The sequence below is a fragment of the Sphaerodactylus townsendi genome, linkage group LG02 (assembly GCF_021028975.2).
Source record: "Sphaerodactylus townsendi isolate TG3544 linkage group LG02, MPM_Stown_v2.3, whole genome shotgun sequence".
NCBI classification, from domain to species: Eukaryota; Metazoa; Chordata; class Lepidosauria; order Squamata; family Sphaerodactylidae; genus Sphaerodactylus; species Sphaerodactylus townsendi.
In genome coordinates this window covers 135,227,564-135,252,488 of record NC_059426.1, presented here as the reverse complement: position 1 = coordinate 135,252,488, position 24,925 = coordinate 135,227,564, and the positions used below count along the sequence as shown (strand labels likewise).

The 24,925-nt window shown below is 39.5% G+C and overlaps 1 protein-coding gene across 5 annotated transcripts in view; it reads left to right on the top strand.

Moving 5' to 3' along the window:
• Positions 1–24,925, top strand: part of PRKD1 (protein kinase D1) — a 137,860-nt gene that overhangs the window by 71,900 nt on the left and 41,035 nt on the right. For 3 of the 5 annotated variants that reach the window (XM_048485114.1, XM_048485109.1, XM_048485110.1), the window contains 4 exons: positions 466–604; positions 14,615–14,746; positions 15,675–15,835; positions 20,681–20,704. In XM_048485114.1, coding sequence (XP_048341071.1) covers positions 466–604; positions 14,615–14,746; positions 15,675–15,835; positions 20,681–20,704 — 456 coding nt within the window. Of the gene's footprint in view, positions 1–465; positions 605–811; positions 983–14,614; positions 14,747–15,674; positions 15,836–20,680; positions 20,705–24,925 lie in introns of those variants that run through there. The other 2 variants (XM_048485112.1, XM_048485113.1) reach the window with 2 other exon arrangements.

The window sequence follows — 24,925 nt, the reverse complement described above, 5'->3', positions numbered from 1 at the left end:
CATTTTTTAAGCTAACTATCTATTGTTTAGTTTAGAAATGTAGTTTTAACTAATATTCTTATGTTCTTATATGTAAATGAATTAGATTTATTTCTTTGATTGTCATAAATGAATTGTTCTGTCCCCCAAAGCATAGAAACCACATCACATGAATTCTCATCTAAAATATAGAAAGATTCCAGTGTGAGCAATCTCTCTGTTCCTCTTACACACACACACAAAATCAACATTTTTGAATGACTACCATATTAGTTTCTGTGTTTGCCAAACTTAGTTTTATATTTATAAATTAATTTACATATTATATATATCAATGTACGAAAAGGTTCTTGCTATCACAGTTTTTGCTTCTTAACTGTAAAAAGTAACATTTGCTCACTTATTTTGCACAGAATTTGAACCATTTTTTAAAAGATTTAAATATTATGCTGCAACTTAAACTTAATTCTTATCGTCCATTTTCAGTTTCCTGAATGTGGTTTCTATGGACTATATGATAAAATCCTACTTTTTCGGCATGACTGTGGCACTGAAAATATTCTCCAGCTTGTAAAGTCAGCTACTGATATCCAAGAAGGTGACCTAGTTGAAGTTGTCTTATCAGGTAAAATTAATATTTTATGCCTTCTAATTTATATTTCATAGTGGCTAACTACAATGTGGGTCTCAACAATAATCCAAATTAATGGGGAAACAATTCTGGCTATCAAACCTGTTTTGTGACCTCAGTAGCAACCTGCCAGAGTATAAGAACAATTGTGCTGGATTAGGTCACAGATCCACATAGTGCAGCATCCTTTTTTCCCAACAGAGACTAGCCCGATGCTTCTTGAAGGTGCACACCCTGGACATGAAATCAACAGCCCAGCGTAGGAATCGACAGTATCACCCAGTTATTTGGAAAGGAAGGTTTTTCTCTCTCTCTGTGCTCTCCATGTCCCTCAGCTATATCACTACATAATCTGCATCAAACATTTATATGGTTGGTATATGAAATGAACTGATCTTTGTCTCAGAGTGAAATAAATGATCAGTGAGAAATGAAGAGAAGGTGCTCGCAAATGACCTAGGATTAACTTATGCATGGTGCTGATTAGTTTCAATTGAAATATGTGAAGTAATTTTATAGAATTTTTATTTCAGATAAAGATAACCCAGAGGGAAATCAAGTAAGATAACATTTTCAGTTTTCAGCCATTTATATTTCCATTTAAAGAAAGTAGAAGTTCAAAACTAAACATGCTATTGATAGTGGTTTTTGGAATTTAAATCCCTTTGAAATTCCATTGATATGACCTGCACAAATAATATCATAGTTGTTAGTTGTCCAAACTTAACTGCAGTTACAATGTAAAGGTGGCTAAGTGCCAAATATTTGCAAATCACAAACCTGTATCGAATGGCTAACAAATGCTCTTTCCAAGTCTTGCTGTAGTCAAACATAAGGACATTTGTCCTTTTTATTTTGGCAAGCAGGTTGTTTCTCTTTCAATATGCTATCTTTTTTATTATATTGATGAAGATACATATTATTTTTAATTCGACACTTGCAATGTGGACTTAGTCCACTGAAATTACAAAATAGCTGTGTAAATGAAAAAAGCCAAACTGAGCTTAATAAAATACCATAAAAGATTAAAGGAGGACTATGTCTGAATAGTAGAGAAAGTAAAAGCACTATATACTTAACGTGACTTTTATCATCTATAATACTAGCAAAATCTGCCTTCACCCCATCTGCTAATATTAAATCTACAGACTGAGGTCACACTGGCACTAATTGGATTCTCCTGCATTTTCTTGAAACACATCTCACCCTGACATGCCTCTGAAGATGTCAGCCATAGATGTGGGCGAAGCATTAGGAGCAAAAACTACCAGACCATGGCCAAACAGCCCAGAAAACCCAGAACAACCAGTTGATTCTGGCTGTGAAAGCCTTTGACAATACAAAATCTAAATAGGTCCATAAAGAACCAGTTTGTTCAAACTAGTGATGATCTTTTCCAGACAAGCTCCAGTTCAGCTCCAGACCATAAGACTCACAAGCAGCAGCAGACCTCCAGAGGTTCACAGCAGCGGCCAAAGCCAAGCTTAGCAGTGCAGCACACTCCAGAAACCACTCTCTGGGGCTTTCCCTACTACTAAAGGGAGCTAAGGTCGACTCGGTTCCCTTCAGTGGAGGGCGATTCCAGGCTGTCCCCACAGCAACTGAGTTGGCCCCCTGGAACCGAGCTAAGTGGGCGGGATCATCTTGGTACCTGTTTCGCTCCTCGATCGTGATTGGCACTTGTGTTACGACGGGAAACGGGAGCATTCTTTTTTTTACAGTTTTTACAGTTTACAGTTACATGCGCTTTCTGCCCGCCACGACTCTCCCATTCTGCGCATGACACAAAAGCGGCTCGTGATTGGTTGAACGGATGAGGTGTCGTGTTGATGCTTCCCCATTTCAAAGCTTTGAAGCAGTATCGACCTTGTTCTGGCAGAAAAGTGTAGTTCATAACTGCGACAAGGATGTCGCAGTTCTGGGGCGGGGGTGGGGGGGACTGAGTCAAAACAATGTTGAGCTCGGTGGCAGTGGGGATTCACTGAGGCGAACCTAGGTAGAAACCAGTTCAACTCTGTCAGTGGGGAAAGCCCCTCTGTGTCAGGCCTGCGCCATGCCAGGGCTGGCGGTTCGCATGTACCATCCCCCCCAGCTGCAGATGGATCAGTCGTTATCATAGCTCAAGGCTATAGAGGCCTCCCCTTGCTTTCAAAGTAACTAGTTAAGAGTGCTTAGCCTCTTACTCTCTTATCTGTCGTCCTGAAGGAGTGACCTGAATACCCAAACAATACAATTGTTCCCACTGTCTTTCACATGCTGATACTATGGGAATGCGAGGGTGGAGGGAACTTTGGGCTTGAACCAAACTGTAAGGTTTATACCAGGGGTCAGAGAGCGAAACCCACAGTTTCGGCTATCTGAGCCTGGGACGACACAGTATCAGTAAAGCTCTTGAAACCTTCCTGAGTCTTGTTGATGACTGGAGTAACGGACCCTTACATTCTGTAATGGGGACTAGCTGCCCCAAGGGCATGCTGTTATAATTTTTTGCCCATGCATAGAAGAATTTAAAAGAAAACCAGCCACAATTGGGCAAAGATCACTGTTCTGTAATCCTGTTTGTCACCACTAACTGACCTCCTTTCCACTTCCCTTCTGTTCCTTGCAGAAGGGGAAAAACAAGGTTGTTGGATTTCTCATTTGAAGCCAAGCAATCTTGTGAAACAACTATTGGGCAAACCTAACAGCATAACTTCTCCTGCTTCACGCCTCCTTCTTCCTGTTCCCTTGGAAACCTCCAAAGGTGATACAATGTGAGATTTGTCGCCCTGTAACTGTAGTTGTTTGGCATTCCTGTATAAACCCAGAGAAAAACTGATTTTTCCAGGATAACTGCTTGCATGGGTGGATTCTCTAGTGTGTATTTGGCTGAAAAATACCCTCCAAATAGTGGTAAAGTTTTACCACTTCCAGCCTTTCCCTTCCTCACAGTTAATGTTCTCTTCTTCCTCAGTCACAGTCACATGTTATCTTGGCATCAATGTTTGCAGTGATTAGCTAGTGCATTATAAGAATCTTAATAAATTGGGGTGCTGTGTGGTTTCTGGGCTGTATTGCATGCAACTAGTTATCTATCCGAAACTAGGAACCTGATTTTTTTTTAAAAAATCATTTATTAGACTATTATCAAATGCATGACACTTTTATAGAATACAAGACAAAAATCCAAGTCTCTGCCCAGAAGTCCCAGGGATTGAAGATAGTTGCCTGGCACTTGGGAGTCATTATAGTTTCCGATTTTTATGAAATGACCCAGTTTGTATTGAGCTCCTCTGTGACTACTCCCTTCTTTCTTTGTGAATAAATATGACATGTGCAAAATACTCCACATTGCCTTTCTGCCTGGGGCGCTGGAGAGGGGGTGCGGGGGGCGATTTTGCACTTCCCATGTGATTAAATAAGTGGCGCCTGGGGGCATGTGACCCCACTCTCTTAGCTTCAAAAAAAGCTCCCAAATGTCCACTATTCCTAAAGATTTCATATTCTGAATCTGGGAAAATTTACTAGGATAAGGAACTTTTTTATCATGTCAAGAAGTCAGAATACATTGTAATAAAGTTTTATTGATTCCTTACTTATATTTGGACTTTTTTTGTTCAGAAAAAGAACAGTGAATCTAGAATAATGTTCTTTACATTTGAACAGACTTCATTTTGAAGTGATCTGTCTTCCCTGGCATGTAAAATTACAGGGTTCTTATGTAATAAAAAGTAGAAATCTGGAGGAGTTCTTGCAAGCTTGCTATATCTGAAATGAATATATTAAAACTTCTGTAATTTTGTTCAGGTTGACATACTGCCTGCCAGCCAAATTGTTAGCATAATCATATGAAAAGAAAGGGAAAGTATTACACTATGATTTTACCTAAAATATTAAATTTTATACAAAAATGCATGCAACCTAAGAAAATAAGGTTGTCCAAATTTTGTTCTTGAAGACATGTGGAAACCATTGTGTATGGATTTAGTATAATCAGAGAGAAAATGAGATTTTTTTTTCAAATCCTTCTTTTTCCCTTTAGCTGGAAAACTAGTTAGAGGTTATTGAGCTTTTACACAGAATTTCAAGAGGTTTTTTTGCCCAGTGATGGCAAATGTAATTGAGTTTTCTTTCTGTTCCTTTCTCTGTCTGACTATCACACTAGATCATATGAAAGAACATTGCCTTAATTCCTGCCTTGATGGTGGGTAAAAAAATATTGAATCATACTAGGTGTAGCTATTTAATGAGCAAACTGATTTCTAGAATGAGAACATGAAAATGGAAAATAATAGTCTGACTTTCAGTGTCAGTGAGAGTTCTGTTTATCAGCTGCTTATATGAATTGTGATGGTTTGATATGCAATGTACACTTGTTCAGTGTATAACCTGCAGAGGCTGTATTCAGACACTACTTTTAACCAGCACTAGGGTATAATGTGCACAAATCTGACTTGCTGCTGGCCTTGGTTTACCAGAAGTAGCCCCCACCCCTCAAAAAAGAAAAATCTGGATTCCAAACCAGAGATGCTTACAATCTATTTGGGTTTGACTTTGGTTAACTGCACCTCTGCTTTAATACATCACAGATAACTGGAGAAGCGGGAAAGACCAAGGTACTCAAGTCTGGCATTGTCAGGTTTGTCTACATCCCATCATAACACCTGTTCAAATACATGTCTGAATGTAGCCCAGGTAATTTTCCCGGTTTCTCTAATATACACTTTCTAAAAGTATAGATGTCTCAAAGTAAAGGCAAGCTATTATTAGATTTTTTGAAGCTTTTTCTATGCATTCTGAGGTATGTAGTAGTTACAGCACAGGAGAAAAGTAAAAATAAACACAAAAATCACATTTTGACTCAGATGGGGAGGAATTATGTCTTTCTTTGCAAGACAGATTGTGACACTTTATTTTTAAAAAGCTTTTTTGAACTATAATTCCTTGTCTCAAGCTTTTATGAGTCACATTTATGTCAAGCTTTTGTGAGTAAGTTTCAAGACAGACCAGTAGTTAATTAAGTGATGTCATTTTGTAAAAATGATAGAAATCCTTTGCTACCTTTTGTTTTAAAAGATAAGCTGTTTTGTAGAAAATACAAAACATTATCACAGATGAAAAAAGAATTCCGCCCTCTCCCCTCTCCTTTTGGTGCCATGTGAAAAGCCAGAGAACAGCATCCAAATTAATTTTTTAAATACATTTGATACTGGAATAGTTGAGGGACTTTTTTCCCCAGGAAATGTTCCTAGAATTTGATTAAATGGGAGAAGAATGAGGAAACTTAGAAATGTAGTTTTTAAATTTGGTTTCAGGTATGGTGGTTGTAACATCTAGATCAGGGGTGGGCAACTATGGCCCTCCAGATGTTCGTGGACTACAATTGCCATCAGCCCCTGCCAGCATGGCCAATTGCCATCAGCCCCTGCCAGCATGGCCAATTGGCTATTCTGGCAGGGGCTGATGGCAATTGTAGTCCACGAACATCTAGATTATTCAGTGCAATTATGGTCCTTACAAAGCAATACTATTATAATATTAAGTGACCATCTTTTGTGTTTGATTTCTTGTCTGATGCATGTAAAATGAGTCTTGATGATTGGGTGGTTAGTTATCAACCAGTATAAGTTTACCAGTTAGGGTAGGACTGTGTCACCTTTGTAGGTGCTGGAAGCAGAGCACTTCATTGTGAGCCAATAGCCAGCATGGGATTTTGATTCACTCCTCTAGCTAATATATTATGATGTTTTATGTATGATGTTTTTATGTTGTACACCGCCCAGAGCCCCTTCGGGATGGGGCGGTATATTACGTTAAATAAATAAATAAATAAATAAATAATAAACTGGTCTGAGTTTTGCAGCTAGAAGAACCATTAGGAACTGTCAGTGGTTTATGGGTACTTTGGGGGGAACTGCATGTTTTTACATTATAGTGTTTGCCTATCCACTCTACCAAAAATTTCAAATGAACCTTATTTTTTAAAAATGATATACCTTGTAAAGAGTTTTCTAAGAACTGGTAATTTATTTAGGAGAAGCTAAGCTTCAAAATTCTAGGAAAAAATGACTCAGTAAGTCATGTCATTTACTTTCTTCATGCTTTTGGAACAGAACAATGGCCTATGAATTGACCAAGCCACAAAGAATCAAGAATAAACACAGTGGGTGTATTTTATTTGGCATGTTTGCACAGGATATGATTTAAATCCAAGGCAGAAACACTAAGTAAAGGTATGAGAAGAATAAACTTAACTTACAGTCAACTATTTGAATTTTTTTGGCATGACCATGTAATGTGGCTAGTATGAATTAAGATCTGTAATGGGTCAGAAAACTGGTCTCATGAAAAAAGAGACAAGGAGGAAATCTGTCTCTCATTAATTCAGCCAAACAATAAAATACTCAAGGTGTTTTAGTTCTGTGTATTATTCAGTGTTATGTGTGAGGAATTATTTGTGTTAACTGTCGATGTTTCTGTATATAGTATAGTGTATAGTAACTTGTATATAGTAACTTGACTGAATTACTACAAAGCAAGTTGCCATTGCATGTACAGAAATAGAAGAAAATTCCAACACAACATAGTGAGTGAATAATATGGTTGAAGGAATCACATTCAAGTTCCATTGATTGCAGATAGTGAGATTTAAGCAAACACCACTGACACATTAATGTGTTTTATTTTGACGGCCTACTGCACATACAGAAACATGTGTTCAAATGCAGTTGAAACTCTTTTTGAATCTTTAAATTGGAATTCTTCCCTCTTATTTTAAGTGTCCATTCTGATAACTATATCAAGAGAGAAAGAGAAATCTGCATCAGTCTATATATATAAAAAGCTAACAGTGATTTTGTTACTCATGCCCTAATGTGGAAACAGCTGGACGGATCGCCCCCAAATTTTCACATGATGTCCCTCCCTGTTGTGGGCAGGTAATTGCCAAAAGTTCACACCTGAGCCAGGTAACATGTCTTTTTTCTGGCGCACCAAGCCATGAAGCTGGCTATGTTTAACTGTCACCCTTAGAATGTTCGTGCAGTATGTCTGTGGCCTGAGGGGTTGGTATGCCCTTAGGATGTTCGTGCAGATGGCCAGAGATGAGCACTGAAAACAGTAAATAGGTAATACTGTTAGGTAGTACGAGTGGAAGTGAAACACATACACACTTTGCCATGTGTGATGTTAGGTGGGGTGCCCCCCCCCACACATGCAGGTAACTTTCACTCTCTGTGCCTCACCCACTGCTACCACACAATACACATCCAGCTCATCCTCACACACCTCACTTGCCCTCCCTCACATTCAACCACCACTTACCCACTTCCTCACCCATATTCGCCACAGCTCTCTTTTACTGTTTTCCTTAAATGTGGGGCAAGAAATTGAGATTCCCTCATACTGGGGTGCTGTGTGGTTTCCGGGCTGAATGGCTGTGCTCTAACAGCATTCTCCCCTGACGTTTCACCTGCATTTGTGGCTGGCATCTTCAGAGGATCTGATAGTTGATAGGTATATATACTCACAGGTATATATACTCCACTTGCTTTCCTTTTCAACTATCAGATCCTCTGAAGATGCCAGCCACAGATGCAGGCAAAACGTCAGGAGAGAATGCTGCTAGAACACAGCCATACATCCCGGAAACCACACAGCACCCCAGTGATTCCGGCCGTAAAAGCTTTCGACAATATATTCCCTCATACTGCTGCTAAACCAGGAGGAAACTGGAGAATCTTTCAGATCTGGTGCTGGGTCAGAGTGAAGTTTTGAAGCAAGGAGGCAGCTCTCCACTTTACAAAATTCTTTGGAGCTGAATGCACGGTTTTCTCCTCTCTTACCTGCATTCAGGTGTCCAGCTTCTTGCTTTCCAAGTTTCCTGGGGCTAAGCTTCTATCTGGGTCAGGAGATTTTTGCATGTTTCAGCTGCAGTATCTTTGACTGTGGCATCGCGTTTTGGAACCATGATGATGGTGTGTTGTATTTGCAGATTGCAGGATCACGTAACATCTTCTTAATGCATTCTACATATTTTTATGAGAGACCAAGCAGATGTTCTTTTATCTTTGTGCTAGAACAGAATCACAAATTTAATAAATGCCAGTTTAGTTCTCTAGAGCATTTGTGAAACAAGACTCTAGGTAGGTTACAATGATCATGAAAACAGTATACAATTAAAGCCCATAAAAACTAAAAATAGTAATGTTACTAAAAATTAGGTGACAATTTCTAAAGAGAAGAAAAAGAGTTTAGATTTATACCCCACCTTTCTCTCCTGTAAGGAGACTCAAGGTGGCTTACAAACTCCTTTCCCATCCTTTCTCCACAATGGACAACTTGTGAGGTAGGTGGGGCTGGGAGAGTTCCGGATAACTATGACAACCCCAAGGTTACCCAGCAAGACTGTAGAAGTGCGGAAACACATCTGGTTCACCCACTCAGGTGGAGGAGTGGGGAATCAAACCTGGTTCTCCAGATTAGAATCCACGTGCTCCTAACCACTACACCATGCTGGTAGCCCTCCTGAATAATTCTGCTCTGTACAACTTTTGGAATTTCAGCAGTGGAAACTTTCCCAACAGCAGTGGGAACGTGATTCGATAAAACAGGAACAGCCACTGTAAAAAAAGCCTCAAATCAAGCCATGACCATCTTAACTACCTTACCAGAAGAAGTAACAGGAGAACGTAAGGCTGAGGAGTGAAGCAGTCACACAAGTTCATTCTGGAAAAGCCATGCAAAATTATCAAAAATTACCCTGCTATAATTGGTTGAACATTTAATTAACTCACCCCTAATGTGATGGTTGGAACTGCTTCTCTTTCATGAGGTGTGTGATGTTAGCTGGTATTGGTGAAGTTGATATTTGCAACTGTTTTTCCAAGTTTGAATTTTGAGTCCCACCTGTGGTTGCCTTGGCGGTACCAGACCAAATGATTTCGTGGGCCTTATACAGCCCATGGGCCGGACGTTCCCCACTCCTGATGTAGATCACCTAGTCCCATGGTGGCGAACCTTTGGCACTCCAGATGTTATGGACTACAATTCCCATCAGTACCTGGTGGCGAACCTTTGCTCAGATGTTATGGACTACAATTCCCATCAGTGCCACCAGCACTTGTGGCCAATTGGCCATGCTTGCAGGCGAAAGCTGATAAGAATTATAGTTCACTGTATCTAGAGTCTCACAGAGTCACTCCCTGCCTGAATCCATTTAAATTGTGAGTTGCCCAGAGGCCAAGGCCTTCTATTGATATTGCTTCCCAGAACTGGTGTTTAGGGCCATCCATGTTTGTGGCCATCACTGTATCCACTGTGAAGGAATTTCACAGTTTAATTACTTGTTGAATAAAGCTTTCATTGAGTTTTTTTATTTTCCCCCAATTAACATATAAATATTCTGTTTTTATGTACAAGATTATGAGGCATGATGACCCCTTAATTAACCTTCAGAGAGTTAAGCTATATAAATCAGTCTTAATAAGAACAATGTCAAGTATAGTATTGCCAGCTGACTTGAAGCATACGGCTGCAGTCCTTAAAGTCTTTGTTGATGAAATTTGTACTGAAAAACATTCAAGAATGTATCAGTTGCAAATTGAAATGGTTAAGGAATGCTTGAGAATGAAATTATTAAAGTAACTGCAGCATTAATTAGGACATTTGCAATGCCTAGTAAAGAAATTTCATTGCTTGGATAACTTAGAAACACTTGCAGCCCCATCCAGCGCGTGCTGGCCAGCAGGGGTGGTGCCATTCAGGCAATTCCCTACTCCCCACCCAAGGGCTTTCCCACAGTGCAGGAAGCCCTCAATTATAATTGAAACAGACACACACCCCAGTTTCAAGAATCCTCCATGGGAAAAGTGGAGATATGCCATGAAAAACATGGCATTTCTGAGAGGCCAATTTTGCTGGTGCATGGAGGCTGGGCTGGCAGTGGAAGCCAACTAAGGTCATCTCTGCCCCCTGGCCCACCCTTGGAACCCTCCCGGCCACAGCGGCAGGTCTCGGAATGAGAAGCAACTTTGGGGTTGGACCCTATGGAGCTGTGCATCACTCACCTGCTAGACTAAGTTACCCCCTGCCTGCCCATTTGCCCAGTGTGATGGGCACCAACACCAGCGCAAGAGTGCACTGGTTTCAGAGGGGAATCCTCTGGATTGGACTGCCCATCTATTTGCTATTTGTTTAGCTTGTTATTGTTATGACTACTTGACATTTTTATACATGCCTTCATGAACTTTAGCAAGAAAGTAGGTTTAAAATTATTAATCCATTAAAGAAATTAGTACTTGCTGTTTTAAGAAATGTATAGCCAACTGCTACTGAGGACCCACTTATTTGGGGTTACCTCACACCAAAGTAATTGAAGTCTTTGATGAGGGACAAAGAAAGAAATATAATAAAATATAAATTTTAAAATTATTCAAAGAAATAGGAAAATACAAAAAAGACATTAAATAATACAATGCATGTCCCTTGCTAGCTTTGATACATATTTAAAGATGCTAATTTTGCCTTTTACAGACTATATATTTTCTCTCTTCATTCAATCTTTAATTACATTTTAATGTAAATTTTTAGTTTTAAAATTAAATGTAAAGATCATTTAAGAATACTTTCATTATACTGTCCCTACAAAAAGTTTGCATATGTCTTGATGATTGTCCAACAATTGATGAACTCTCTTCTCCTAAAGATCCATTACAGACAATCTGAATGACAAATGGAAGCTTTGCATTTTATTGTATTTTTACTTTTTTAAAACCACATAAGACATCAATGTTGAAATAAATTAAACAAATGAATGAAGCCCATATTATGGTTCATTAGTTTAGTTACCTATATGGTCCATTTTTCCTTTTCAAGTAGATATTGAATCAGGTTACGACTATTCCAATCATATATTACTTCTATGTGTGGCAAGGACAACTCCACGGTAGTATCCACGAGTTCTCATATTGTTCAGTTTGCATTTGAAATTAGCCAAAGACTATGCATGTTAAATAATAAAACAAAGAATAGCTGCTTGCTGAAAATGAGGCCTGTGGGTTGGGTACATTTTCCACTAAATTGTGGTACTTTCAAGGAACCTTCCCTTTCTGTATTTATTTAGTTGAATATTGTACCCCACTTTCTCCAACACTGGAAACCTAGTGGCCTATAAAATAAAACACAATTTAAATTTAAAACATGCTATCTAACAGACTACGTCTGTTTTTTTCTGTTGCATAATATTATACTTGTAGAATCACGGAACACTTAATGGTCACAAGGACTTCCTGGCTAATGTTAGTTTTGCTGACACGGCTCACTCAAGGCCACAGGGTGAGCCCATTGCTTGGACTGAAGGCTCATATCTCTGACTAACAGCCCTCCTCCCAATTTCTCTCACACCTGTATGTTATTGGAAAGCATTGCTGTTAACAGAATGGGTCTGCAGGATGTAAGCCAACAGCCATCATTAGAATATCAGTCTCAGACTGATCACTTTGGATAATGAAAGTGAGAGGAAATTGCTCATATGGAATGAAATTAGAGAAAAATATGACATGGAAAAGAACCATGAGCTGAGGAAGGGGAAGGAGCACAAAAGCATAAAAGGCAGGGCAGAGGTGTGTATTAGCCTTCAGATTGTTCCCCTGATTGTGATTAGAAGATCAGGAAGCATTACATCTGCACCAATCCTCCATTATATTTTATAGTCTAAATGCCGTACAGACATACTTCAGTAAAAGGCCTATGATGTTTATGAAGCATTGTATATTGGAAGAAGATGAGTGTTGTCTCTAGCCCACCACTACAGTCCTCTTGTTCAACTAAAGAAAAGATGGGATAAAGATATATTTCACTTTTGAAATAACTCTGATATGGGGACAGTGGATTCCTATTTTCAGTGTAGTAGGGCTGTGCACTATTTTTTGGTGTTTTTCGGATTTGTGATTATAGATCTTGAAAATTTTTGGTTAAGATGAAAAAAAGCTTAATACATGTACCAGTAATTGTGTTTTTCTGACTTTTTTGTGAAAGTTTTTGGCTTCATTAAAATCTATGGGGATTTTTTTGAGGCTTGGGGGGGATTTTTAAGGTAGAGCCACTAAATTTGCAGCATAGCTCCAAGTGACTCTTCTTGGAAAAGGTTTGGTGAAGGTTGGTATATGGAATCCAGTTTTATGGGCCCTCAAAGGGGGGGGGGGGTTCCTGATCTTCCATTGGAAAGAACTGAAAGTTCCAATCCCCCCCAAAACACTCTAAAGAAATTAAAGAAAAACTTAAGAAATTAAAGAAAAGCTGGCCCAGTTCACCACAACACCTCAAAAAGAAAACAGAGAAGCAATCACCAGCAAATTAACAGAAGGTGTGGGAGGAAGAATCAACTTTGAAAACTTAATTGATTCTCCCCACCCCAAACCTGAAACTCAGAGAAAAAAAAATGAAGGAAATAAACTTGGAACTGTGGTGAGAAAAGACACACACATTCAAATACACAAACACACAAAACCAAATAAAAAACCAGTACAAAAACCAGAGCCTCACAACAAGGGCAAGAAAATACAAGAAAACCTCTGCAACCAATCATCTAAACCAGAGGTCTTCAAACTATGGCCCTCCAGATGTTCAGGAACTACAATTCCCATCAGCCTCTGCCAGCATGGCCAAGTAGCAGGGTTGATGGGAATTGTAGTTCCTGAACATCTGGAGGGCCATAGTTTGAAGACCCCTGATCTAAACTACAAAGACACAAGAAAAACCACACAATCAAACAGGAGAATATAACCAGTTCTTGGGCCTCACAAGGATTTTTGGCCTGTGTTCCCTGCGTCTCACACCAAAAGTCAAGAGTTTTCAAGAAAAAAGAAAGAAGTAATGCTGCCCCCCAGATAACACCTCAGCTCAGAAAAAAATACCAGAGAAGCCACTTACCAACACAAGGCCTTGAAATACAACCCCCCCTCCTTAAAACAGCTTTTAACAAACAAGGCAACCAAACTCTAGGCACTTGGAAGCCCTTTAGACCTCATTCTGCCCTTGAGGTGCGCCCCCCCCCAACCCACCAATAGTCCAAAGAAAATATGTGCTACAGGTATACTTCACACACACAAAAATAACCCAAAATTATTTAGAAAATAAACCAATTATTTTGAACAGTTCATCATCTTCTCAAGGCGGTTATGTCATGGTCCAGCCCTGGCTTACCTACAGTGAGGACTCCTTAAATGTGGAAGTCCACTAGGGCACCAGGCAAGATTAGTTGTTTTGTAGGTGGTTAAAATTTGAAGCCTACTTGCCATTCTCACAATTGTGCTTTAGTTTTTTAAAGGATTTTAAAAACATTTTTTTTCCTAAAATGAATCCTGGGAAAAACTGAAAAATGCTGAAACAATTTTCTTCTTTTCAGATTTTTGACTTTATCTTGATAGCTGTTTTTTTAATCCAAAAAGGCTGAAAAAGGCTGTTTTTTCTATTTAATTTTAAAATATATATTTATAAATCACCCTCCCTCAATAAATTCTGCTTTATCCAGGATAAATTCTGCTTTATTCAGGATAAATTCTGCTTCATCCAGGTGCTCAGTCCAACAGTGTGCATTTCAAACCCTATGCATTTATTCCTGCAGAATCATCCATTATATAATAATTTTGCTGTACAATTAAACTGCATTATATAATACTTTGCTCTGCACTTAATTTTTTTGTTGGAATGATACAATTTATATTTTTCATGTGTTGTAGAACTTCACCTTTATAGCTGCCTTAAAAGAAGTGAGCAAACCTTTCTTTTGTATGAAGTCAAGTTAAAGTCTTACAGCAGAAAGTTTTGTGCCAATGCCTCAGGTGTTCTATTGTTCAAACATGTAATACAGTGACAAAACAATAAATAAGCTCTGATTACTATATCACAGTTGTCTGTTAACTTTCAAAAACTGTACAGTCTACTTTTAATAAGGATCAACCAAATCAATCATTCTTAAAAAACATTGTTTTAAAAACACTGTTTCCTTCCCCCCCCCCCTTCCAGCTTCGGCAACATTTGAAGACTTTCAGATTCGCCCCCATGCTCTGTTTGTTCATTCATACAGAGCACCAGCCTTCTGCGACCACTGTGGAGAAATGCTGTGGGGTCTTGTACGTCAGGGGCTTAAATGTGAGGGTGAGTAAAGGATCTGCCACTGTGGGTTTAATTTCTTTTTTCTCTCAGGAAATGTAGGCTCTTCAAAATTTCTCACCTGTCTCAAAAGATGAATAGACAATTTAGACCTTTCTGGGTAATCCAGATCCATTTTTATTATACATTTTGTGACTATTAGTGGAGTGCCTGTTTATGTTTGTAGCCTACCATTTAATTAAAAATACTATGACTGGATAGAACTCTATTGAGATGGGGACAAAACAAAGGTTAACAGAGATATATTTCCTCTCATCTCTTTGTTACTTTCAGATATTTTTTTTAGTTTGCACCCTGTATAATACATGAAGTTATACCAAACTGGAACCCAGCATATCAAAGGAACATACTAACTGACAGGTGTAAGAGATATTATGTTCATTCATACAGAGCACCATAACTGACAGGTGTAAGAGATATTATGAACATCCACTATGTCTCTTTAAGGGTTGTTTTTTAAAAGTTAAAAGCAGCTGCAGAGCTCAGCAGGAAAACAACATACAAGAACTATTATGCATGTTTTCAACTTTTAAAAAAGTTTGTAAAATCATACTTTTTACAAGCTTAACAGTTTGTGTGGGGGTGGGGGGGGGTCATAGGATGGCATTCATCTGGATTGTTTCCCCACTCCTCAGTAATGGGGGTTGTATTTTGGGGGTCATAGGATGGCATACATCTCTTACAACATCATGGCCAGTGCAACTGTCTTTCTCTCCCCACTTGCTTAGGGTTTTTAAAAACATCCAATACTCCTGAGGCATTAGTGCGGGGTAGACATTCTGTGTAGCATCTCCTTTTGTACACAGGCACTTCAAATTGCTATAATACCCCAGAGAAGGGCTGCACAGATTCCCCTAACTACTTCTGTACTTGTACTGCAACAATTAATAATAGACTTTTTTCTCCTTTTCAGGATGTGGTCTAAATTATCACAAGAGATGTGCATTTAAAATTCCTAACAACTGCAGTTGTGTTCGGAAGAGGCGACTTTCAAATGTTTCTTTAACAGGACTCAGTACTATCAGGACTGTATCTGCGGAACTTTCACCAACTACTTCAGATGAAGCTCTCCTGGTACAAACTTTCTTAATATTAACATAGCTTATGGTGTAATAAGAAATGAATTAACTTGGCCAGTTAATATTTTTTTCTCCAGTCAAAGGATGGTTTTGCATGTATCAGTCCACATCAAAATGTACACTGTTTGGGGGGATACATGGTTTTTCCCACCCCTCATGAAATGTATATGGGTTTCTGTGACTCATATACTTATTCCCAGTGGCACAGATATTAAGCATAACAATCAATTATGGTTTGTCATTGTATGGACGAATCTGAGTCTTGTCCCTGCTTATCATATAAAAGAAACTTCAAAATATCTGCTTTTGTGGCAACCCGGGCCAGGGTCTTTTCAGCTCTGGCTCTGGCCTGGTGAAAAAGAAGAGTTTGGATTTATACCCCACCTTTCTGTCCTGTAAGGAATCTCAAAGTGGCTTACAAACTCCTTCCCTTCCTCTCCCTACAACTGACAACTTCTGAGGTAGGTGGGGCTGAGAGAGTTCTCAAAGAACTGTGACTAGCCCAGGGGTCTTCAAACTATGGCCCTCCAGATGTTCATAGACTACAATTCCCATGAATCCTACCACTTAGCTATGCTGGCAGGGGCTGATGGGAATTGTAGTCCATGACCATCTGGAGGGCCATAGTTTGAAGACCCCTGGACTAGCCCAAGGTCACCCAGCAGGCCTCATGTGGAGGAGTGTGGAAACAAATCCAGTTCACCAGATTAGAGTCCAGTACTCATGTGGAGGAGTGGGGAATCATACTCGGTTCTCCAGATTAGAGTCCACTGGTCTTAACCGCTACAATGAAACCTAAACCCTGTGGGACTTATCACAGTTCCACAGGAACTATATGACAGAGCTGTTCCACTAGACCTATGGCTGAAGGTAGCAACGATTTTCCATCATGGCTAGCCCTCCTTTCCTTTCCATTTCCCCCTCTCCTTTTAATTCATTTCCCTTAGTTTAGTGAGGGATTAATGTTATGGTGCCTTTGAACTGTACTGTTGTAATTTTAAATCTGGTAAATTGTAAACTGCCTTGAGCCCGTTAAGAGAAAGGGTGGCCTAGAAATCAAATTATAAATAAATAAAATAAATTTTATTTGAAACAAAAACTACAGTATAGACTCAGTAATGGGCTGCTTGAGGTTGAACAATCTAATAATTAATCCTGAGAAGACAGTGTTTCTCTGGATTAATAGGAAGACAGACCAGGGATTTCAGATCTCTGATGTCTTCGATGGGGTTATCTCCCCTTAAAAAGCCAGGTTCAAAACTTTGGATTACAGATTGGCATAGTGGTCACTTAAGAAGACAAGGTGACTCTGCTGTTGCTTGGAGTTCATTTGTCCAGCTCCAGCTGGTATGTTAACTGCATCCATTTGTGGGTCTGTCAAGTCTAGCTATAGTGACCCATGCTTTAGTTACATCTAGACTGGATTACTGCAGTGGACTTTGCTTGGGACTATCCTTGAAGAGTGTTCAGAAGTTGCAGCTAGTACAAAATGCTGCAGCTAGATTGTTGGTTGGGTCCAGCTATCAGGAGCATATGTCTCCAATATTACAGCAATTATGCTGACCACCAATTCACCACAGAGCCCAATACTGGTTTAGTCCTTTAAAGTCTTCATGACTTCAGACCAGTGTATCTGAAAGACCATCTTTTTCCATATCTTCCTGCCCAGAAATTTAGACTGCAGGCCAGTGCTCTCCTGAGATACCTTCCCATTAATAAAGTATGCTCATTTAGTGGGTATATGAGAGAGGGCTCTGTGGGAGCCCTATGATTATGGATCAGCCTTATGGCCATATGATTGTTGGTATTTAAGGTGGCAGTTGAAGACAGTTTCATGTAGTACTACGTTTTGATAGGTTTAGCCTTTAGTACTGGCAATCCTATTTGGAATTTTTAAACTATGGCTTCTATGGGCTTTATACTTGTTTTTATTGTACTTTTATCATATTTTATTTATTTTGTAAACCCCCTTGAATTTCACAGAGGAGCAAGATGGCTAATAAATGTTTTAAATAAATTCATTAATAAACAAGTAAATATATTCTGTTCATTCCACTGTTTTTTAAAATCATATATTGCTAATTGGAATTTTAATCTCATTTTAGATTTGAATGGTAATGAATAGTAGAACATCAGAGATGTTTAGGGAGAGCCTTGAGGATAGTTCAGGTGGTTTTTAATACAGTCTCTGATTGCTAAGACACATGTTTGTAGTGTTGGGCTGAGAGGTGGGGTATAAAACTTTTAAATTAAACAAATGCCTTTCAAATGTGATGCCTGCAGTGAGGGCTTAAGTCTAAGAAATATTTGATCAGCCAGAATCTTTTTTTTATACAGGTGGTTTAATAATTCTTTTGAAAGACATGGCTCCAAGGATACAAATATTAAGGCGGACCTGAAGATTTGAATTCAAATCTGTATAGATAACACAAAATCATTGAATGGCTTTTGGCAGGTCTCTGTATTTCACTATCTGATTAAAACCAAATAATAATGTTATTCATATAGTTGCTATGGAGATCAACAAGATAAAAAAGAACTACTTAGAGAAGTCCAAGGAATTGTAGAGGTTTTTTTCCCTGTGAAAATCAAATGCCAAACTATCCTCTAGTGAAATGGAGGATTTCCAAAACAACTCCCTGTGTGAGGTCTTCTGGATACAGGCAATGTTCAACAATAGCTATCAGATAGCCAGTATGATAATATGAAAAATATGACAGTTGTCTTACGTTACACATGATTCTTAACAGATTTTCTATCAATTTAAGTAGTTGTAAGATCGCAATCTAAATGAGCAAATACAACATTTGCACTCTTATCCAGCAAAGCAATTAAAGCAGTGTTTTTTGTGCTATTGTTCCAGAACAGCTCTTAATCCATTTCATCCAAAGCACTCTTGTTTTGGTGGAGGACGTTTTAGTCATAGTCCATACTTATTTCAAACATTCACTTGTTGTCTTGTTGTTTCTTTGCTGTTAAAACATGCCAAGGATACAACTGAAAATCAGCCTGCTTTTTAAAATATTTCATTATGGATGTAATTGGGCCACTAGTCAGATTTGTTAATAGAGCTCCTGTTATTTTAAAGTTCTTAATTATTCCACAAAGACAAAAATTGAAGGCTTTGTGATAGTCTATCTTTATTATTGCATTAGGGTATCATCTGATGGCAGGAATGATTCTTGTCAGTATTAGAGAATCAGTTGAAAAGTATTTTTGTGATGTACCTCATGAAAGGTTTCCTTTCTTGGATAGTTGAAGGGAGACCCATCACAGATACATTTAGAGGTAATCCTCGTCACAAGGACACATTCATGTAAACATGTTATATAAATTTATCTATGAAGAAATAACTACTTATATTTTAATAGGCAAGTTTGGACCCATCTGCAGATTTGTTAGGTCTCAGAACCTTTAGCCAATAAACGGACTCTGAAGTATTGATCAGCAGCGTTTATTGATGAGGTATCGAAGCACCATACTTGGCAAAGCCAGTTCTGACAAAACTGGCATTCACAATCCCCTTTATTCCCCGCTGAAAGCCTCCCTCCCAATTTCCAAAGAATTTGTGAAAAAGCAGTCTTTGGAGTGAAGGCACCCCAAGGTCTGCAGCAGATAGTGATAGATCTACCTGGCTTCCTGCCCCACAAGATAACAGATTTAATTCTTTTCTCATGGGACAGAGGTGCCAGGTGAAGCCTAGTTTCCTACAAAGCATGTGAAGCCATAAAGTAGAGATCAAGGAAAGAATGCACAGGTGGCAGTGGTTACATAAAGCCGGCTGGTTACATATATCTTTCAAGCAGCATTGAGTTGTTATTTTAAGCAGTTACATAAAATTGGGAACACATCTCAACCACACAGATAACATTTCCCTGACAAGATGCTTATAGCCATGGATCAGTCCGCATTGACAAAACACAGATTTTTCCCCAAAGGTATAGAATTCCCCAGGTTCGCAGAAAGATTTTTTTTAGAAAAAAACAAGCATACTGCTTGTGCAGTGGGGGAGGGGAAAACAGGGAGTAGCAGCCCTGGAGATGTACAGCTGGGTAAGAAGAATCCTCCTTGCCTTCAGGGCTACTTTCTGCAGTCTTGCCAATTAGAAGCTGACAGGAAAGTCTAGAAAGGGCAGCTCATTCAGCAGGTGGATATGAAGGTGGCTTCTTGCCCACCCTTGTCCACCCTCCTTGTCCAGGGGGCAGAGTGGGGCATCTTGCCCCGGGTGCATGCCAGTGTGTGGGCATGGTGGGGGCTCAGGACACAAACGTGCCCTGGGCACTGTTCCCCCTTGCTACGGCCCTGCTTAGAGCATAAAAAATGTAATCCAGCTTTTTGATATGAAGCCTTCAAGTAATCAGTGGCAATTTTTGCTGCCTTGATAAATGTATTTGAAAGCAGTTAGTAGTAAATTCATGGATATTAGAAGGTGGAGCCTGATGAGGGGAAAGTTTGGGATGGAAATGGAGCTCAGCAGGGATGTAATACCATCCTCTGAAGTCACCTTCTGAGTCCACCCTCTGAAGCCACTGTAGTCCAGAGATATGTTGTAATTCTGGAACAACTCTAGACCCTATGTGGAGCTGTCAACCCCAGTTATTACTAGCACTTCAGCTTGAATATTCTGTTTATGTGTCAGAGATATTAAACTAGTGAAACATGCTTCTTACATAATATTGATGTGTATAAAAGAATCATACCCCCAAAGGGATATGTTCGATGTAAGCTTACATTTTTCATTGAAATATTTTAGAATAAAGACAAGTACTTGCTTCCCAAATAATATTGCTTTATGTTTTCCTTTTCTGTTTGTTTTGTATGTGCTTTCTCATATATACAGATTCCTGGAAGCCCTAGTTTTGAGGTAGGTACTAATTTTACACGGCTGGCTCTTATCATCCTACTGAAACTCTCTCTCCCTATAATTCCAGATATAACAACCAATACCGTGTTAAGTATCATTTATAAAATGGGATAATGTAATGTGTTTCATTATACCACATCCTTTATGATCTAAGGTGCAGTCCGAACACTTGCTTTGCTGTTAAATAAATACTTACAATGGCAAACATTGATACTTGCATGACTCACCTTATGAACAAGGTGATACATAGAATGAACCACATCCTGGCTTTCTTCTTGGAAGAGATTTCAAGGGTCATTATATTGAATTAAACTAGGATAGCTTCAGCTGTGAATCCTGGATGTTTAGACTCATGTTATTACAGGCACTTATCGTAAGTTGTTCTGTCAAAGAAAAGCATTGTTTTGTTCATATTTAATAATGTCTTCCACTTTTAATTCCAGTCATTTTATGTCTGTTGTGGTTCAAAGTTCAGTTTACTTTCAATTTTCATAAGGCCCCACCCACTTTCTGTCTCTTCACATTATCTGACACTTGAAGAAGATAGTGTAACTATTTGGGGTCTTTAAGTCTCATGCAAAACTAAGCTTTTTACTCATTCTGGCCGTTTCCGCACGGCCTCCCTGTCGCCTCCAGGCCGGCGAGAATTCCGCCGGCGTGGAGGCGAAGGCCGTTCGCATGCACGCATGCGAGCGGCCGCAGCAGAGGCCGGCTAACGGCAGGCGGCTCCGCACGGAGCCGCCTCTTCTCTAGCCCGTCCACTCACCTTGTCCCGTGCGTCACCTGCTGGCCGTCAAAGCCCGCCCACGCTGCCCTCCGACCTCCAGGGTCGGAGGACAGCGTGAAGCGGCGACGCAGGCAACGAAGGACAAGGTTCAAATGAGACCAGAGAGCTAGCGTGTTCCCGGCGGCGCGGTTCGCACCGCGCCACCGGGAAGATGCTTTCCCCCCAACAACAACCCTTTAAAGGGTTGTTGTTTAGGGCGGCCTGACGCCGCCCTGGGGGGGGGGGAAGCGCTGTCAGGCGGCCTGGAGGCGGCGTTTTTACCGCCCCCAGGCCGTCGTTTTTGGCCCATGCGTAAAGGGCCTCTCATTTTTCACCTGCGTCTGTCATGAAATATAAAACATTCTGGGCTATTTTATATTTCTTCTCCCATCCTCTTTGCTTTCCTCAAACACTCAAAGGATTTCATTTGTAGGACAGCATGTAGTAACAAATGGAAGTGATGGGGATGTAAAGAAGAAATCCTTTTTTAATTAAGCTCACCCTTATGATATGTGCAGTTCATTTTCTGTGCACTCATTTACTGAAAAGAAATGATCCCTGTGTAGTGGTAACAGTGGTAGATTTCAATGACTGCATGTAAGAGTCTCTGGGATCAATTCCATACTCCTTGCATTTTGAGAAAGAAGGGCAATGAAAGGCTGCTGCTTTAAATTCTGGAAAGCTATTGTCAGTCACAGTAGGTTGTAATGAGCTAGACAGACCAATAGTCAGACAAAATAAGGTGGTGGCCTATGTTCATACGTTCTGCTGTTATATGTTATTTTTTCTAATTCTGTGGCCTGGGAAGATTTTATTTCCATTTTTAGATCAGATGTCAGGAAGCCCCATCCAAGGGGATAGGCAGCCGATTGCCACTACCATAAAGGCTTTCTGGAAGTGTGGGTAGGCTTGCAAAGCAAAAAAGCCTCTCTGCCACCAAGAAGCTCCCATGGACCTCAGTAGACTTATGCCACCTTTTTGGTGTCTTATGTCTGAGGCTCCGGCCGCTGGCTTAAGATGACAAATGGCCGGGAAGAAGCAAACTTACATTGGTTTCTCTCCCAGACATGGCCCAGGCTTGTCCCTGCTATGCCAGTGGTGGCTGAAACGGTGGCACAGTGTCAGGCAAAGTGCCCAGTGCTGGGGAGGGCTGCAGTGGTTGTATGCTGGCAGATTCGCTCCTCCGCCAGGGCCAGGGCCCCAGGGAGGGCAAATCTGCCAGTGCGGCTGTGCACCACTCTCACAGGCAGACACCCCCACTCCCAATGGGGCTTTTAATCATGTAACAAAGAAATCTTAATTTCTAGACTGGGTGTCAAACCATTATATAACATACGATATCAAATAAAATGTTGTGCATACCATATCCAGAGTTAAAAAAACATTCTTTATCACCAAGATGATATGCCAGTTAAAAAGGATACAAGATCACAGAAAATTCGTGTAGTTTTTCCAACTAAATGATCAGTTCAGGATCATATTTGTTTCAGTCTGTTGGGATAGACTGTGTTCACTTCAAAAGCAAGAATGTGGGTGAATTAGTCCCGTACCAACTAATGAGCATTATATACATTTTCTGGTGTTGTTTTAAATGATGAAACATCTGATTCATACAGGAAACACTGGAATTTCTCATTGCATTATTGATTTCCTACATAGGCAGCAACCACCTCAATGAGAAAGAAAACATGAATATTCCATATGTATTGTCGAAGGCTTTCACAGCCAGATTCAATTGGTGGTTGTGGGTTTTCCGGGCTGTGTGACCGTGGTCTGATAGATCTTGTTCCTAATGTTTCGCCTGCATCTGTGGCTGGCATCTTCAGAGGTGTGTCACAGAGGGAAGCCTGTTATACACTGTGTCCAGACTTCCCTCTGTGATACACCTCTGAAGATGCCAGCCACAGATGCAGGCGAAGCGTTAGGAACAAGATCTACCAGACCATGGCCACACAGCCCGGAAAACCCACAACAACCATGGATAGTGCATGTTTATTTGTTTTTCTGTTTGTATGCCACCTCTTCAGGAACGTGCATGAGGTGGTTGATAAACTAAAAATAGAAACAAAGCATTAAAAGATACTAATTCAAATTCAACATTTTAAAATTCCAACATACAAACATGCATCATAAAATCATGCCGTGGAGAGCTTGAAACAATATGGACAATGTGGAAGGAGGCAGTCCTTCAAGCACCATTTAAGTATTTAAAGTTAAGTACCAGCCTGGAAACAAAAGGGCAGCCAGTGCAGATCTGTCAGCACTGGGTTAATACAATCTGTGCATCTACCCCTGGCAATAGTCTGGCTGCTGCATTTTTGACAAACATGAAGTTTCCAGACCTTTTTCAAAGCAGCCTCACATAAAATGTATTACAGTAATCCAACCTGGATGTAATCAGAGCATGCCCATGTGTTGTGTAAAATTTGAAAAATATGAAGTCTATCCAGAAACAATTATGCGCATGTCTTTTTTAATATTCTGAACCAATGAGCAAAATATATGGGTTGAAGGACCTATAACATTTGCTTAGCATGGATTACAAGCAGAGATTCAATCTGGTTGAAGGGTTGAAGAGATCTCTGATTAAAGGAATCCAAGAAGGGTTATGGGAAACTTTTCATTATAGGAGACAGTACAGTTCTCACTGAGATGGTTGCTGCCTATGCAGGAAATCAATGATGCAATGATAAATTCAAACATTTCCTGTAAGAATAAGACGTTTTACCATTTAAAACAACATCAGGAAATATATCTATATATAATTGTTGCGAATTTATGTTCATATGATTTGAATGTTTTATAGAAGTTGCATTCTGTTTCTTGGCTGCAAGCCCTAAAATTTAAAAAATGAGAAAAGAAAGAGGTAGCATTGCTGTTTAGCAGTTGATACTGCTTTTCTTAATGTACTTTTCTTACTTACTTGAGTAGAGTTATGGAAGGTCCTGTATTTGTTTATATTGTAGCACCATTTAGGTGTGGTCAGAACATATTCGTTATATGTTATAGGTCTATATTGTTTGGGTTCAATATATGAAACACTGATTCTAGAATCTTACCGATTGAATGTTTCACTGAATTGCATTGGAAACATTTAACTTGATTTATTCTTAATTTCACAAGTAAAATATGGACTGTCTTAATATTTTAATGGTCTGGATTGAATAATTTTCACTGCAGAAACCAGGAAGTAGCTCTATTAAGTATGTGCACACACATGTGCAAACTTTATAGCAATTGTGAAAGTTACATGAATTTTAGAACTTTGTCTTGTTAAAAGTAATTTTCTTTGTTGAGAAACGATTGTACTGATCTGCAGACTGTCTAAAGAATTATTGGCTTCTGTAGTTTCCATAGTGTAATCTAGCTAAGCAATTGTTTCCTGGTAAGCATCCAAGCTTCCTGAGTCAGGAATCTGGCTGACCACTAGGAAAAAAATTGTTCACATTTCTCTT